This window comes from Phalacrocorax carbo, chromosome 6 (assembly GCF_963921805.1).
Source record: "Phalacrocorax carbo chromosome 6, bPhaCar2.1, whole genome shotgun sequence".
NCBI classification, from domain to species: domain Eukaryota; kingdom Metazoa; phylum Chordata; class Aves; order Suliformes; family Phalacrocoracidae; genus Phalacrocorax; species Phalacrocorax carbo.
This window is the reverse complement of record NC_087518.1, coordinates 47,098,851-47,117,453: the sequence shown is the minus strand read 5'-3', so window position 1 is coordinate 47,117,453 and position 18,603 is coordinate 47,098,851. Positions and strand designations below refer to the sequence as shown.

At 37.4% G+C, this 18,603-nt stretch overlaps 1 protein-coding gene across 3 annotated transcripts in view; it reads right to left on the bottom strand.

Annotated features, from left to right (window-relative positions):
* FAF1 (Fas associated factor 1) overlaps nt 1-18,603 on the bottom strand; it is a 173,776-nt gene that overhangs the window by 39,436 nt on the left and 115,737 nt on the right. For all 3 annotated transcript variants that reach the window (XM_064455119.1, XM_064455118.1, XM_064455120.1), the window contains exon 13: nt 8,942-9,096. In XM_064455119.1, coding sequence (XP_064311189.1) covers nt 8,942-9,096 — 155 coding nt within the window. The remainder of the gene's footprint in view (nt 1-8,941; nt 9,097-18,603) is intronic.

Sequence of the window (18,603 nt, the reverse complement as noted above, 5' to 3'; positions counted from 1 at the left end):
ATGAAAAAACAAACAAAAAAAGCTATGATGCGAAATACTTTAGAAAAATAAAAATATGCCTTTAATATTTCAATTTAAACAATTTAGTAAGCTAAGAGATTTCTGGTGCCCAGTCCCTAAAGGGGGCACAAGGCAGAGGCATTGGTTGGCTCCCAGACTGTTATGTTGTATATTCCAATGTGAACTGGTTCAAAGTGATTCCTACTCTTACCTAGTAGAGTAAAAATTTACAAAGAATTGAAAAACTGAAGAGGAATTAAAGGAAGAACTTAGCAAAGAACTGATGATTCTGAACAATAAGAATCCTCTACATTTACATTAAAAATCACAGAGCAATGCAGCACTGATGCCTGCTGCCCTTGGCCTTGAGCCACCAGAAGGACTCTAAACGAGCAGAGGAGTTCAGCCTCCTTTCTCTTTCCACTCAGAAAAGTGGCAACTGGCACAGCTTTGAAAGACATGGACACCACCTACCAGTCATCACTGAAACCAAATATTAACTACTCGATGCCTGTCCTCCGTTGTGGTATTAATTTTCAGTTACCTACTGGAATCAAACTGATGACACAATCTGATAGGACAAATAGCTCTGCGTACATCCCCAAATTAATCACTCTTCTCAAGACATTATGAATAAAACAAAAATGTCAAGCAGTCATGGCATAGTAAAGTTGCAGGAAAAAAGCAACTAAATCTAAAATGCTAACTCTAGCTCTTTTTTGTTAATCAAGTAAACCTGCAGAAGGAAACTAATGCAGGGCAGGCTGAGTATAGCACATTGTACTGGAACGTGCAGAGGGACACCTGATGCTACATTTTGAATGTTTGTTGTATGTTCAAACAAAAATTGAAAGCTCTCCTTTGATTTTGCTTTTCTTAAACTCTCCCCAGCACCTTAAGGTTGATTAATAGTTGTATTAGCAAATCTGTCTAGTGCACTAAAGGGAGAATTCTTTTACATACAGAGAGAACTCTGCTCTCAAATGAATGTATAAAATGTATTAAAATAAATATTGAAATTGCATTTAGATATTTTTTTCCTTATTTTCTAGTACCAACACAAATAACACAGATCTGGTTATTTGTTACAGTCTTACTCATATAAATATTCCTGTAGTTACTTTCAATTTTTACACACAGGTGGGAAAACTTTGGAAAAGCTCTTCCTAAAATGAGGCCCTTTGACACATGGTGCCCACTATGCTTCTTGCAAGGACTTTTTAGCAGAAAGGCTGCACTGGAGACGTTTTTTGCTACATCATCTCAGCCTGAAGTCCTGCTCAAAAAGCAGCAGCAGGACAAAATCTGATATCCTCTTCTAAAATATCTATTCCCTTTCAGTCTGAACTGGTGTTCAGTCCACAACCGGGATGACTTTGGGCCAAAAAAGTCATTTATTTATGGCCAGATTCTTCCCAAGTGCAACCTTTAAGAAACTTTAAAACTTCAGAAATGGCTGTGAAAAAAGAGTAACTTGTTTCCTGAGGAGACGAAAACAATTATGAATATTAAATATGCAATATTTCTGATTATTTTTAATAATAATTATATACCGTGCAAAGTCAACATAAGACTCATTAAAATGTTCATGTAAAAATAACATTTTGTATTAGGTATTTACATTTTTTTAAAAAGTAAAAGCTGAGGTCATGAAATGGTATACTAAAATAAGCTTGCTATCCACAGTCTCCACAATACAGAGTTATTGTCTTCCCCACACTGGTAGGGTCATAACTGCTGACTCAAACGCAAGGGGGAATGAGCAACAGATGCAAGGGGTGGTTTAAAGACGTATAAAGCAGCCTGTATCAAATGATGTGGATATCCTCTTTAGTATTCACACACTAAATAATGCAGGTATTCAGATGTAAAAAGCATGGTTTTATCTACTTTTTCTTTATCCAAGAGTAAAGCCCAGATGAGTGGGTTATCTATCTCTTCATAAAACATGGAAGATCTAATTTCATCCTGGAAGGTTCAAACAGATTAGGTAAATACTTTATAACCCCGTTTAGTCTAAAACACATCCCTCTAGAAACTCATTAATCCATCCTTTCAGATACCACTGGACACCGGACAAAATAATTGTGAAAAGTATAAATAAAATATACCTGGACCCCTTGCTAAAATGCTCTACTAAAAATGGAAAACACAAGCTGCACATACGTATCAGTGGTAGCTTTGATTATTGCCTATTATATTAGAAAGGCACGTAATATATGATTTGCTAAGGAATATCCAAGGATTGCTACAGATAGATTTAATGATAACCTAGATAAGAACAGAGACTATGATCAGTTACTTTGCAGATGTTAGTAAAGTGAGAGAATCTACAAGCACAGTGGAAGTCACTAAGAGAATTCAGATTAATCTTCATAAATTGGAGAAACGTCCTGACAAGTAAAATGCAATTCAACAAGGTCAATGAAAGCCTCTGAGTAGGAGGGACAATTGCACAAATACAGAATAAGAATCAAGCAGTACGGGAAGAAGAAAAGTCATGATGTGAAGAAGACAAGCATCGACTGGGGTGAGTAAACAGAAGTATGGTTTGTACAACAGGAAATAATCCTCTTTCTGTATTTAGCACTGAGAAGGCAGTTTTAGGCACAGTGCATCAGTAAAGGTGTGGACCAATTACAGAAGAACCACGTGAAGGTTGCAATAACAAACATCTACAAAAGGACAAACTACAAGGAAAGTCTGAAGGAATCACGGTTGCTTAGTCTAAGAAAATCACAGGAAAAAATAGCACCGTTTAAGTCCAAAGAACACAACAGCAGAAAGGAATACAATACCTCATTGTCTATAGAGTGGACCAAGATATAATTGTCACTGATTGCTGCAAGAGGAACTTTGGTTAAATACTAGTGTGAACTGCCTAAAGGCAGTGAAAGTCAAGTACTGGGACTGGTTATGGAGAAATGCTGGGAAACCTCCCTCACACCAAAGATTAGATCAGACAACCATTGGTCAGGAATGACACAGGTACAGTTGAACCTTCTGGCCCAGCATGGACTGAACACTGGTATTTGCAGCTCTCTGAAAGCCACAGACTCTCAGAATGGTGACAAAAAGGAGAGCAGAGGGGTCAAAGCAGAGGCATCCTAACCTAAAGGAAGAGGATGGGCACCTGCACTTCTGCAGAGAGCTTTGTCCCAATCAGGCACCTGGCAGTACCAAAGAGATTCACTCATCCCTTTCAGCTGCATTTTGGTACAAACGATTCTGAAACCACCAGCTCAACGACGTCTTCTGAAGGTTGATTTTGATGCATAGATGCATCTGAATTTCTCTACAGCTTCAATTCCATCCAGCATTAGGCTTCAGTGGTGCAGTTGTGGACTCCTGTATTTAGATGGACCTGTGAATTACTTCTTTCTCCTTCCCCAAAGCCGCCCTACAAGTCTGTCCTGACCACCTGTTCTTTCTTCACCTCTGTTGCACAGGACACTACAGTTTTATTCTTTCACCTTTTCTGTTCAACAAGCTTAATAGTATGCTCTTGTTTGAGTACAGTGGGATAAACCTTGCTTCAGGACTTGGTTTTATATTGGGGACTTAAAATACATGCGTACAAATGTATCAGTTTAGTTAATTCCTGTGGTTTTAATAGATTTTTTTTTGGATGACCTTAAAGCATCACTATAAGCATATTAAAATGATGCATTGAAAACCTTAATCACATCAACAGATAGACTACTTTCTATTTATAGTTGAATATTACAGAGACATCCATATTTTACTAATCACAATCGGATTAAAATGCATTCTCTGCTGGGTTTTAGTTTTCCAAATTTGGACATTTTTAGACTACTAACATGAAATTACCTTGAAGTATATAAATATTTAAGCAGGGATAGTTTACCTTTTCTGGTGGGTGTATAATAAACAGTTTAACCATCATCTATATACAGGCTGTTTTGTTCTCCATCTAAAGAGACAATCACCTTTTATCCTTTTCCTTTTTCTTCATTTCAGTGCTATTAGGAAACTATTCACAAGTGCAACCCCAAACAATAGTATGCAGTAATTATGACTAGATGACAAAGAGATGTGAACAATTACTGAGCCCATTTTGAAACCCTACACTAATAAAGTCATTAGATGCTGCCCTTGCCATGAGCCTTCTAAAAGCTTCTGAAGTTACAAGAACACACGGCATTGTTCGTTAGGACAATCACTGCTGGCAGAATGCAAACCTTGAGTTAAACCATGCTGCAAATTGATCTTGACATTCTGTTAAGACCGCCACTAAAATCAAAAGCAAAGGAGAAAAGGAGAAAATGAGCGGGTGGGATGTAATCATGGAACAGAAGGGTTCCCTCCTCACCTTCTTTCCTCTTCCTCCTCAAAACAAACCATACAGAAAATGACAAACTCGCCTGGTGTTTGAGAACCTTTATTTTTAAAACATTAATTAGACTTTTGACCTGTTTTTATTGACTGGCACGGTATTGCTATTAAAGTAAATTAAATAAAATATTGCAAAATACAACAGAAAAGGTTTTCACACTGTTCTGTGAAACCTGTGAAGGATTTAGTGCCCAAAGAACATGTCCGACAGTTTTGTAAGCAACATATACAGAATCTACGGTCACTCCTGAAGAGACAGTGAGAAATTAACTCACAAAGTCCAGCTCTCACAGACCCCACACCTGCAATATATTTGCTGAAGGATCAAATAGGATTGGGGAGCTGGAGTAATATGGTCAACTGGTCTTCATCCAGGCATGCATCATTCAGTAGGTTAATATTAAGGGTCAGCAACTGTGAATATGGCTAATTACTTGATGACGGAAATTGCAGGTGAAGACAACCTGCTGCTGAGAAGCGCTTTAGTCAATTAACTCTTTCCTAAGCTTAAGCAAAGTGAAAAACTATCATTTGAACATTAAAACTAACAAGTACCTGTCATCAGAGCCGAGAAAAGTTGGCAACACCTTGAAATACAGTGCCCAAGGGCAACGATATCAAGATGCAAAAAGCTGCTACGGACATTCGAGTCACTGTTTTATGGTTTTGGCGTTGCTTTGCTTGGCAAACATGTACATTAGAAATCTGTTAATATTACAAATGATCTATTTTTGTAAATGCTGTGTGTACAAACATATGGGTATGTGTGCATGTGTAGGTATATATGTATGTATATATATTCATCATATATCTCTCCTGGATACAAATATATTATATTAATATATATTAATGAATTAAGAAAAATAGTTTGGCAAGTGCTTGCATCCATTTATACAAACATATACATACACCTCCCACACACATGCATGTAATTATATTAGAAAAATGGTATTTAGTCAACTCTGAATTCAGGAAGTGCCAGAACTATAGCTGCTCATGTCTGGGTCTCCTGCTTATCTATCCCATAACCTCTCTGGAAAGCTGAGGAATCGCTTAGCCCATGCAATGGCCCGCCGCAGCTGGTGAGCTGCTGCAGCTGCATGCTCAGACCAAGGGTAGGGCCAGAATTGTCAAACACCACTACTACCGCCCTGAAACCTCCTGTAAGCGTACTTCTGCTGTTTGGAGTGGCATGGTAGCAAATCTCCAAATCAAGCAAGGGAAGGCAAACAGTGATTTTTAAGCTCATGATTTGCCCCAAATTGAATGGAATATGATGAGAAAGTGAAAGATATACTGTAGCTTTGTGGTTTGGGTATTTTTTTTTTCTCCTTTGACAGTGGGCAACACAAATTACAAGAATACTCCAAACAGTTGCTCACTAAACTGAAGTCTAAACTATAGGTGATAAAAGCTTTCACATAGATTCCTTAACAGTATTATAAAACACCACGTTATTTTCCTAGATGAAGGCTAATTATTTTATTATACTGTTTTGTGCCTTTTTTTTTTTTTTTAAATTCTAGTAATGAAAAGATTCATAATTTGCAGCACCTACCCAGAGTAATTGCTCCCTTTCCTGCAAGCCTTATGTCAGAGACAATTAAAAGCTGTGGAAGGCAAAACAAACCATCCCCTTAACTGTATTAACTAGCGTTCTCCTTCGGTTTGACAAAGTAACAGTCCTGGGTGGCTGTAGTTAATAAATTTTTAAAAATCTGACTTGTAAAGCCATAATGCTTATGCTGTTGCACTACTGCTAACAGTTACTTGGGCACTTGCACACAGCATTTTACTTCTAGTCCTACCTACAGAACTCTCTTCACTCTGTTGCAATGGGTGCTGAAGAACAAGATTGAGAGATTCCAGCTGAGAAGTGCTAGTGTACAGGAATGCAGGATTCAAAGCACATCCCTACATCAGTGTCAGGTGAGAAACATATTAAAAAATCAGGAAAAATGACAAGATTTTGGAGCTGGTTTTGTTTTACAGTGTTCAGGATGGACCCCCATTTCATTAATGAGAAAAATAGAAACTACTATTAAGACTGTTTTTGGAACAGAATGACATCCATAGCTGTCAGAAAGAGGACAGCAAAGAGCAAGGAAAAAAATCAGAATATTCAAGATGTTTTTGGCTTATATGAGGAAAGTATTTATATCTGTTTGAATTAATTCATGCCATGCTACAGCACTGAAAACCTGTCTTTTACTACTGTCATTGAGGTGTCCCTATTGTTGCTGTAAATAAAGTGGGCCTGATCCCTCTGCCTTCTCACCCTGGCTTTCCCACTAATGCAATTGTAACAGCACATGTAAGTTGCTCTTGGGCTAGTCTAGCACACAAAACCCAGTTCCTTCTGTTGTTGCTGTTGTCTTCTCACCATTCAAATAAAAAGCTACATGCAATTGTATTCACAGGGATACGGAGCAGAGCAGGCTCCAAGCCACTGTTCTTCTGCCACATAATGAAGGGTAGTAACTAAACAGAAGTACTGAGTATTTATTTATGGGAACGCCCACAGTGCATTGGCACTTTCCAAAGGGAGAAGGAAGCATCATGCCTCCTCTGAACAAACCATAGTTTAAGGAACAGGATGTGACACTAAACACAGATGATAAATTATTCTATTTTGAGCCAGCATGCCTTGTTTACCCCTTACTATTTTTTGACCTCACTGTTAATATGACAGTTGCTTTGTTGTTGTTAATAGAAAGCAAAAAATGAAGGCTTAAAAACCCTATCGTACTACACAATCAGTGACTAGGTTCATTGAGAATAGCTATAAAGCCTTAAACAACCCCTCTATTTTGTGTTTTAAGAAGTGTCATAAGGAGTTAATAGGACACAGCTGTACAGGCTCTGTCTAATAAGCAGCTTCTGTCGCTTTGGTCACCACAGGTGTCTCTGTAACCTGCAAACTCTTATTACTAGTGTATCAAAGTTGTGCTACTTAATAGATTTCTTTAGTAAAACACAACAAAGCAATTACATGGCTGTTGATCGTCAGTCATAAAAAAGCCCTCAAACACAGTTTTTCAAAAGAAACTACACTGCAATTTTTTGTCATTGTAAAATAAAAGAAACTAGAGAATTAAATAGAAAAGCGAACAATAGAACAGCAGGTAGTCAACTGAACTTAGCCACTACAGATGGTTTAGAAATAGTGTTTCCTTCTACACCAACTTGCGGGATAAAAGAAAAGGAGGAGGCTCCTTACTGCCCATGAATGGCAATACCAAAAGACTTAAGCAACTTTCCAGTCTATGTATTTGGTCCCATGAAAGAACCTAGATGTTTCTTTTTCCTCTCTCTCTCTTTTCTTTTCTAAAAAACTTTTTATCTATTTTTGTGACTGTTTTTTTCCACAATCTTTAGCCCTTCTTTAGAATAACTTAAACTAGGAACATAGTTGCTGATTCATCCAATGACGAAATGCAGAAGGTTGAGTGACGAATTCCTGTGAAACATGAGCATCATTTTAAAAGTGCATTAGAAAAAGTGATTGTTCTGTTCTCCATACCCACTTTCAGTAAAGAAATATTAAATATAATTTACATATTTAAGACTAGAAATGCATAAATGCTTCATTCTAGCAAGCCATAAGAGAAACATAAAGATGTACTTTTAATTGTTCAGTAACCAATTAAATTGTGTAAAAAAGTGGCAACCTTATCCCAGCCCAAATGACTCTTGCATCTTTTGTTCAAAAATTAGAATAACTCTCATTATAGTAATATACACAAGACATCATCCTGGCAAGCAGTCACCTTCTGTGTAAATAAACGTGATGAAATAAGGTCCAAGTTAGAAAACCAAACAAATCTGATTTCTAAATATAATAAGTATAATCATTAAATCATTATTCTCCACAGATTATGATCAACTGATAAATAACTAAAGGAGAGAAAGGTCTTAATATAAAGATAAGAAAATCTGTTGGTAGCACACAAAAGATGTACAAGGAGGTGGAATCGACAGTGTTTTAATTTCTTTACTCATCAGCAAAATGATGGCCTCTCTAAGACATAGGATAGCTTTTATTATATTAAAACCTAATAAAATATCTGAACATTACCAAAGGAATGTTCTGTAAGAATAGTTCAAAAAAGTTCATATGAATTGCAAGCCTCTCGTTTTTTGCATAATCTGTTTTTAATATTAATTTATCACATGAATGCTATTTTAAAAATAAGATTTTCATTAACAACAGTAGCTATTATCCCAGACAGTTCTCATGCAGTTACACCTACATACATACAATTAAGTGTCACATAATATTATGGTACTGCAATGCAAAACTGTGAAGACACGTTCCTAGAACTATGTTTGCAAAATAAACTTTAAAAAAAGGGGGGGGAGGAAGAATAACTTCTTCAACTGTTTTTTCCTGCACAGGAATAAGAAGTCACTTTGTAATGAAAACAAGGATGGTCCAATTCTCAGTGAACGTCAGCCAGAATCAGCATAAAATTTTTAGTTCAAACAGATATCAAGCAACAAAAGATATGATACACAGAGATGACACAGAGATAAGGGCCTTCCTTGAAAGAAAAGCTGCTCCACTCACAGTCCAGAGTCTTACCTTGCTCTGTTTGCTTCTTTTGTCATGTCCCATGCCCAGGTTATGAAGTTCTGACTCAGATAGGAGACAATAGACTCAGCACAAAGCATTTGTGAGCAGAAGACGTTCGTTAGTACGCTTTCATCATGGTGGAGGTAGATAGCAAGAAGCTTTCTCTGAAAAGATATGAGAAAAGATCAGTGAAAACTTCCTCAGGCTATTCAGTAATTTAATATTATTGCTGCAGATTTGTGTGTTAGTGTGCCCTATGGTGTTTATCGAGGGTGCCGAGTATCAAAGTGTGCACACACAGGGGAAAAAAACCCAGGAGATTTCAAGTCAAATGGTCCATCCCTCCAAATCTGTACATCTTCTCAATGCTTCCTAATATCTTATTTCAGGTACCAAAACATGATGTATTATATGCTTAGAACATGAAAATAACAACATTTGAATGAAAAAGAAAAACCTTATTAAGACTTAGCTTAAGAAATGAGTGAATCTTTTTGGCTTGCTGCCCAATGAAAATAACATTTGGAACAATTCCCTGAGCAAGAAACACACCTCTTGACACAACAGCATCTATGATACAAAACAATTAGGAACAACCTTAAAAAATGACAATGTATTGTTATCAACCCATCTGTAGCCAAATAAAGAGGAAAATGAGTAAATAACAGTACAGCTGCCTACAGTCCCAAAGCCTGCGACGCTACCTGCCAGATGTTTTGGCAGCTCTCCATCCAGCTGTATGATGTGGGGAGGCCAACAGCACATCAGCCTCTCACCTACTTTGTAAGTCAACATGTAGTTGGTCAAAAGGCCATGTGTCAGCCCAGCTGGCTACATCTCTCATGGAGCTGAGGAGCAAGGCAGCCGCCCTAGCACTGCGCATGCCTAAGATGCAAAGGAAGGGGTACAGGAGACAAGGATCAAATCCTACACTGAGTTTGTGAGTGCTGATATATCTCATCATAGTTACCACGTTAGTGAAGACTAGATGTTGAGGATGGTGTTTGTGGACTCTTGAAACAAAATATTCTGTGTCATGTTCTTCTGAAACCCTATCAAGTAATACTCGAGCTTCACTGCCAGCAGCTCAGAGCTGTGCTGTGTCCCCATGACACCCTCAGACCACCTTTGGGAAAGTGAGTCTATGTGTACTTAAAGATAAAAAGCAGACTGAGAAAAAACACAGGGTAACTATGAGCTAATGAAGGACCATGATCCGATATCTGGTATTCAACGAATTATAAATACTATTCAGAAAATTACAATTTTCTATTCCCTCATACCCATATATATTACTTACTTTATTTTAAAAGCCTACTTGAACATATTTGCTGAGACAATATGGTAAATGCTCTTTTCTGACTTTTATTTAAAGTAATTTAAAATCTCTTCATCAGAGGTAACACTGAACACTAGATATTGATGTGTATTGATATAGCAAGACATGGGATGCAATTTTGAGACAAGCTGTCTTTGTAAAAAACCTGTATGGCTATCACCTCATATGTCGGCTTTGGACAAAACTTAATGACTGTTTATAAAAAGAAGAATACATTTGAACATTAGACTTTGGGAAAGGGATTAGTAATTTGCATTAATGTTTGCCTAATTTAATTTAAATGTTCTTCAGAACCACATACACATGTGCCAGGAAGGGCCATTAATAAGCCCAACATGCAGAGATCCATATAAGTGCAGCCAACAATGTTGACTGAAACTAAACTTGAAAATCCAGGGCACTGATGCACAATATCAAGCAATAAAACAGCATTTCTGTGGTGATATTTAATTTAAAAAGAAGAAAGAGGCAGGGGAAGATCAGGCACTGTCTGTTTTTGAGGATCAGCCATTCTGCATTTCAAAGCGTCGATCCCTGCAATATCCAGGTTACTGTGCTAGAATCTCGACTATTATATAGCAGTTGTAAGAGAGGGAGGGCAAAGATGTGTTTACTCAGTGATTAGGGCCTTAGAATAAGCCTCTAGCTCCTAGAGAGACAGCTCACCACTTATTCATTTGGACCAATTCACAAAGCCTAGAAAGATTAAACATCCATGCTGAGAAGACAAGCGAATGCAGACGGTGAAAAAGAAATAAAAATTCTTTAAAAACTCTGAGATGACTTCATTATTTTTTCCACAAGGAAACTTTAGGAAAGTGTTTAGTTAGAGAAAAACCCACATTGACCTCTCTCTAAACCCTTAATCTTTCCTTTGTGGTGGCACTGCTTTGTGGTAAGCGGATGGCTTTGCTCTCCTCTTTTCACTGGGAGCGGATAGAAAAAAAAGGCTCTTGAGAAACACTTTTACTTCCAAAGAAACAACCCCATGAAACTGTTAAATATGAGATTCCATACAACAGAATGTTTCAAAATATGTACAGTTTTAGGCTTAAAGATTTAGGGGCAAATTTTAGTAAACAGAACAGGCACATACACAATAGATGTTTGCACTGAGCTACTTTACAAGTGAATGTAATTTTTGTTGCATCAACAAATCTCGCCATGCAAAGACTAAACTCCATCACATATAAAAGACTGAACTTGTGTCTGATAATTCATCCAAAATGTTAAGGTCAGGCATAGGCATATTGCTAGGACAAATGAAAAGAGGTAGCAGAAAGAACTGAAGTGCTGAAACATTATTTTGAAAAATCTTAGTGGAAGCCAAGGATAATTCTTCCTTGGAAAAATGCATTACTGCAAAAGGCTCACAGCTTGGAGTTTGTTGCTGTTGTGTGGTTTGTTGGTTTGGGTTTGGTTTTTGCTTTGGCTTGGGGTTTTGGTTTTTTGGAGGGGGGGTTGTGTGTGTTTTGTTTTTTTTTTTTAACTACCCCATGGTAGTATATATTTATAAGCAGGTCTTTGGTTTTTTTTATTTCAAGCCTTTGAAAAAATCAGAGTAAATTCTAGGATTCTGGGATGACTAATACTGAGAATTTTTTAGTCAATGCTAATAAAATAGGCTTATTAAACTGTTGAACAGTCTTGACTTCCACAAAAGAAGCCTACTAATGGAGCACTAGTCTGTTCTGTGTTGGATTTAACAAAAATATAATGACTCAGGGATTATATACTTAGCATAAAATTTTAACCAAGAAAAAAAAAATCCAGTGGAGAAAACTTTTACTAGTCACTATGAAGGTATAGGATGCTGAAAAGATTCTAAGTACTGTATAGCTGAGGGACTTCCAAAGGCCTTAGGACTTCAGGATCTTAAGCTGTCAAGAGTTGTATTTTTCAGAGTATGTGGATGCTGAAAACCAAGCAGTCAGTCATACACTGGAATTTTCAGAAGGGGCCTGGATTTACAAACATACTCGGAAGTGCAAGTGTCATCAATGTCAGTAAGATTTAGGGTCCTAAAAGCTTGAACTCTAAGCTCCAAGTTTCAGTTTGTTTCAGAGGAAAAAGGGCCATGAGGTGCTAACTGTTTTCAGCATCTTGGCTATCTTGAAAAAAATCCAGACCGCAAGCATTTTTTTCTGCAACCTATGTTGCATTCAGACTGCATGAGACTCAGCTATGCCTCTGCTCCCTTGCCTCACACCCACCACTATGTATTTGCAGTGAAGCGCTGCAGCCCTCTCCTGCCTGATTTTGGTCTGTTAATGGAATATGCCTGGCATGTGGCACCCTGGAAGGAGACTCAGGCTGTGGATGGACACTGTACTGCAGCAGGGTAGCCCCCTGAGAGGCACAAGCCTCCCAGCTGTAGCCTTGCACCATGAAATCTCTCTGCCACATTACCCAAACTATAGTAGCCTCCTGCCACATAAACAGATGCACCTGACCAAGAGATCTAACATGCATGTACAATGCTACACATGAGATAAACACATTAAAGATCTGTCCTATGTACCAAAATGGCTATTTTTGCATTTTGGAACTTCAGAAAAGTTAATGCACTTTGTACAGAATTAGAAGAAATAAAGGAAGGGTTGGCACTGAGGCAGAAAGAAATACAGTTCTTCATGAGATTGAGAGACTAAACTGATAATCACTAAGTAATGGGATATCCAAGCATCTCAGCCAGTTTTTCATAATAACTTAAGATGAATATGAATAACTTAAGATACCTCAGAATAATTTAAGAAACCTCAGAAGAATATGAACTAGAATGAGACTAGCGATAGTCATAAGGGTCAGCAAAAACACAGACCTGTATGGTTATTTTTGGATCTCAGGTTCACAAGTTCAAGTAATAATTGAGACAAAAATGTTCACAATGTAACATGCTAGAGGTGTGAATGTTCTTTCAAGCTGGTGGACTAACGAATCAAGATCTTCATTCTTCCTCCAGGCTTTGTAGTGAGAGCTAATTTAAATGAACAAAGGGACACATTTGTACATCTTTAAGCCTTTGAAGTGTACAATTTGATCCACCTCTCTAAGGTGATCTCGGAGATCATATGACCAGCCTTCTTGTACGCAGCTACTCTACCACACGCAATCTTTTTTCCCTAAGCCGAATACAAACCTCTAACTCCTAGGTGATCTGAACTAAACTGTTCCCACAGGTTCCTAAAGTGTGAGTGAGATGATTCCTGTAATCTTCTGATCTGGTCTTTTTTTATTATACATGGCATAAGACATCCCTAAACTAACTCCTCATTTAATCTTTCAGTAAAACATCTAGTCTTGAAAAACCATCAGTGGTGGCTGATGGAGAATCCGTATGAATCCCGGTAAGCAGTTCAAATGGCTAACCACTCTCCTAGGTAAAGCTGTGCTTTATTTTAAGCTTGATTTAGTCTACTTTCATCTTCTAAATATTTGATCCTATTACACTGTTGTATCTGTTTCAATCAATTGAAATTGTAGTGATAACTTACGTAATGCAAAGAATATCCAGTAATTAAAACCAAACTCAAATAAGATCTACAAATCATAGGCTTTGGAAGAGGAGGAAATGTAGAGTGTGGCAGACAATTTCAATAAACTTTCATTATTTAAGATCAAGTGCAGAGAACGCTGAAGAGACACCCACACCCAGGACTAATCTTTCAGACATGAAAGATGAAGCAGAATAAAGGGCGTGTAGGTACACAGTGAGACTACTAAACTGGTATGTTGTAGCAAAAATTTCCAAACAATAGTTATCCACAAGTTCAGAATTAATTTAACAATGAAAGGACAGAACTGCTAATGCACACATATCAGGCAAGACTGGAAAAAAAATATAGGTGACTAACACAGGACTTAACTGGTATTTATGTACTGACATCTTACCATAGTGTAGCTGCTTTACTCTTCCCAGGAACCTAAAGTTATACTTCTCTACCTGTCCTCTCCAGTTTCAGCCAGACCATGTAGATTAGTGCTCAGGTTATTTATGTTTAATCAGAATCTGTCAAGTAGTAATTTCTCCATCTAGGGCCCTCAGGCAGCTCTACTACAACTGTATTTTCAAAGCACACCTAGGATACACGATATCATCAAGCCCCTTATAAAATGTAGGAGTAGCAATATGACTTGATTTGAAACGTGCCTGGAGTCAAAGTGAAAGGTAGTGGTCAAGCTGTAGTGCTTGACATCACTCTGCAGTATTTAGGGAATAAATGGGGGGGAAAAAGGTGACAAAGACTAAACCCAAAAGTTTTCCTGCAATTGGGATTCAGAACAACGTCTCTCCTCTACTCAAGGTAGCATCTAAAAGACAGACTTCAAATTTCTCTTCTGAGACAAGAAGACAGAAATCAGAATAATCATCTCTGTGAATCATTTTCTGTATTAAGTTCAGCATGAACTTAATTAGCTCAAATAATAACAAGGGACAGTTTTCTGAGTTACACAGATAAAAATGATACTACAGAAAGCCCTGTATGAAGGAATATTCTGCTACCAGCGGGGGGGGGGGGGGGGGGGGGAAAGCTTTTATTTGAATATGTCATATCACGGAAGAAGCATACTTTCTTCTAGGTATTCAGGAAATAAAGTACCCATATGTGAGAGGGATGGTGCTGCCACTAAATTGAACCTAAAAGACAGAATTCAAGGAGAACAAAAACATGGTTCATTTTCAGTATGCAGGAATATATATTGAGGTGACAATACCAATCTGTGCTAAGGAGATGTTTCACATATTTATTAGAAGTCAGTGGAAAGAAAGGTTGAGAGAGGAGCAGGAGGTGATCTGACAGAGGTATATAAAGATCAGAGCTCCTGAAAAGGTAAAGCAGATGTCTTTATTCTTTTTCATAATAAAAGTGTAGCAACCACCTATGAAAATGAAAAGGCAAAAAAGCTCCAATAAAAGAAAATACTTTAGTATTATTCAAGTAAACAGCTCAGTGAGATTCAATATAGCAATTAAGATCCTGTATTAATAACAATACCGCCCTAAGTCAGGATAAACCCCCTGATGTTTCAGAACACAAGGGACCCACAAACTGCTTCCAGTCACAAAGAAACCTCCCCCAGACACCTTGTTTAAAACTGTCCATTATAAGATTTCTTTTGTGGTATCAGGTCTAGTTATTTCTATGATTATGTAGCTACCTGAGCAAGAGTAAGCTTGTTCTTCATAAACTAATGTAACAGAGAAATGCATCTTTCCAATTGGCACAGTAAGTAGAGGACGGCTTTCACAAAAGAACTTATTTGTTAATTTAATAAACCTCTGTCTCTCTTTCTCTTCCTGACCCAATTAAAACAAATAATAATGAAAATATTTTCTTGTGTTATATATACAATAAGCCTTGGAAATGAACACACAATGCCCTTAACTATCAGGCTGCAGGAGGTAACTGGGGATTTCATTGCCAAGGACACTGGTTGTTAAAGCCAAACCTCTATATTGTGACCAATGCATTTTTGGCAAAAAAGATATACAGGTTTTGAAGTAGAGCTACATTTGACCTCATTCCATCTCTCCTACCTAAAACTGGCACTATCGTGGCAGCAGTTGCTCTAAAGGAAAAAGGATACCCATCATGTACGTTAATCTTAACTACCTGTGCTGGTTTTGGCTGGGATAGAGTTAATTTTCTTCACAGTGGCTAGTATGGGGCTGTGTTTTGGATTTGTGCTGGAAACAGTGGTGATAATACAGGGATGCTTCAGTTACTGCTGAGCAGGGCTTACACAGAGTCAAGGCCTTTTCTGCTTCTCACCCCACCCCACCAGCGAGTGGCTGGGGGTGCACAAGAAGCTGGGAGGGGACACAGCTGGGACAGATGATCCCAACTGACCCAAGGGATATCCCACACCATATGACATCAAGCCCAGCATATAAAGCTGGGGGAAGAAGAAGGAAGGGGGGACATTCAGAGTGATGGCGTTTGTCTTCCCAAGTAACCATTACACATGATGGAGCCCTGCTTTCCTGGAGACGGCTGAACACCTGCCTGCCCATGGGAAGTGGTGAATGAACTCCTTGTTTTGCTTTGTTTGTGTGCACAGCTTTTCCTTTTCCTATTAAACTGTCCTTATCTCAACCCACGAGTTTTCTCACCTTTACTCTTCCGATTCTCTCCCCAGTCCCACCAGGGGGGAGTGAGTGAGCGGCTGTGTGGGGCTGAGTTGCTGGCCAGGGTTAAACCACAACACTATCTAAAGACTCGAAATGAAAAGCTACGATAATAAAAGCTAAACAAAACATTGGTAACAGACAAATATCTAAACTTTCTTAACAAGGAATTTCTTTTTCAAGTAACATTTTCTTAAACAACTATGAATTACCATCCTTTCCGACACATGAAAAGACATTAAGATTTAACAGAACATCTATTTTCTTAACAAGAATTTTAACCCATAATATGCCTTTAAAACACATGTTCTGACATAAGTTAATTTTCTTAAAATAACCCAAATTAAAGTATTGCTGCAAAAAGGCTTCAAGTTACTATGTAATGGGATTTATTTTTTTTTTTAGGGAAAAAGTATCCACAATATAGATTAAAAACATAGCTGATGGCTGTCTCACTAGACCTGAACTGTAGAGTGCACCTTCTGCTCTGGACAGCATTGAGAATTTGTCAAGAAAAGGCTAAGATCTCTGAGCACTCAAGCTGCCAAGTGCTCTCAAATTAAATCAGTTTGAAGCGGTTTTCATTAAGATGGATTGAGTGTGGCATCGTGAGAAACACTCTATCAAATGTAGTGTTTTACTTAGTGATTAAGTATATACCAGTTGATGAAGCTACCCAAATCCTTCGTAATCCCACCACTCCAATAAACATTTAATGAGTATATAAGTTCAAAAAGCCTAGCACAGGATTTAAACCTTCAATCTTGTTTTTATTTACTCTTGGAACTCAATTTCTCACTTCAAGTGAAGAATGCTGGTGCCTGAAGCTCATCTGTTGCCCTGGTAAAATTAAGTGCCCTCCATAGTATAAATTAGAAGACAAGACATACAGGTTGCAATTTCTCCTAAGCTTTTTTCTTATACTGATATACATATTGCATTATTTCATGAAATGCAACTATAAAAATATAAAATAATGCATCCCTTTCCTCAATTATGAGTTCCAGGAGGCCGTACTGAAAAAACTTGTTTGTAGCCGGAAAAAAGGCAGTAAAAATAAACAGTATTTATACATTCTTATACCTTTTTTCAAAATCAGAATGTTACAATAAAAATAATGTCATTCCACAGGATAGTTGGGAGAGTTTTCACAAATTAAGGCAATATTCGGGGGGGAAAAAATAAAGAAAAAAGCCACAGAAATAATACTTCCCTAATTATATAACTTTATGCTGATGAGGATCTGGTCTGAATACATTGCAAAATATTAGAAATGTAAGGTGACATGAATTTCAGATGTGCTATGTACGTAGTATAAGAAGTACTTTGAGTATTAAAAAAGTAACTGCACTGCATTAATATCAGATTTATAGGTATAAAAAATATTTATGAAAGCTCCTGATGGGCTGTCAACCATTTCTGATTAAATGACACAAAGTGAACTTCCTAACTCAAACACTTTTCTTGTTGAATTAATATAATTTCTTTTAAACATGCATTAAGGCCCACTTGAACGTATTATTATGAGTAATACTTTGCCACTGAATTATTATCTATCGATCTATGCTCTGATATCTGCGCAAAGACATGAACTTAAAGCATGCCCGCATTAAGTATGTGTTAACTTAAGCTATACAGTGTAGATTCATAACACTGCACTTACCATAACAGCCCCTAACAACATAAGTGTTCCTTCCAATATGAATAACTACAGGAAGCCAAAACATTCTTCATTTTAAAATTAAATATCTATCAAGACAACAGAAAGTAAATTTAAACAGCATGATTTTCTTGTTTGTGTTTCAGCTTTATCTGTGCTTACTTATGCAGGGGTTTGGGTTTCTCAGTGAATTAAAGTCACCAAAACTTAAATAAACTATCCCCATTCTAATTTTCTTAAAATACTGATTTTAAAACTGTGCATGAAATAACAGAAACTTGAGATGTCTGGCTGGATGTACAGAAGAACTAAATAACCAAACCTTAGCACTGGAATTTACTTGGCAGATAAAGGCTGTACAAAGGGGAAAATAAAAGCGCACTGTATTTCAGAGACCTTTCAATTTAAATTTACAATTTCATTAGCCATCCTTCAAAGGAGTTATCAACATGCAACATCGAACTCGTCAACCACAAGACTTGAAGCCAGTGCTACGTGGTGCTAGGACACCATTATTTCAGGAAGAAAAGGGAGATGAAAAA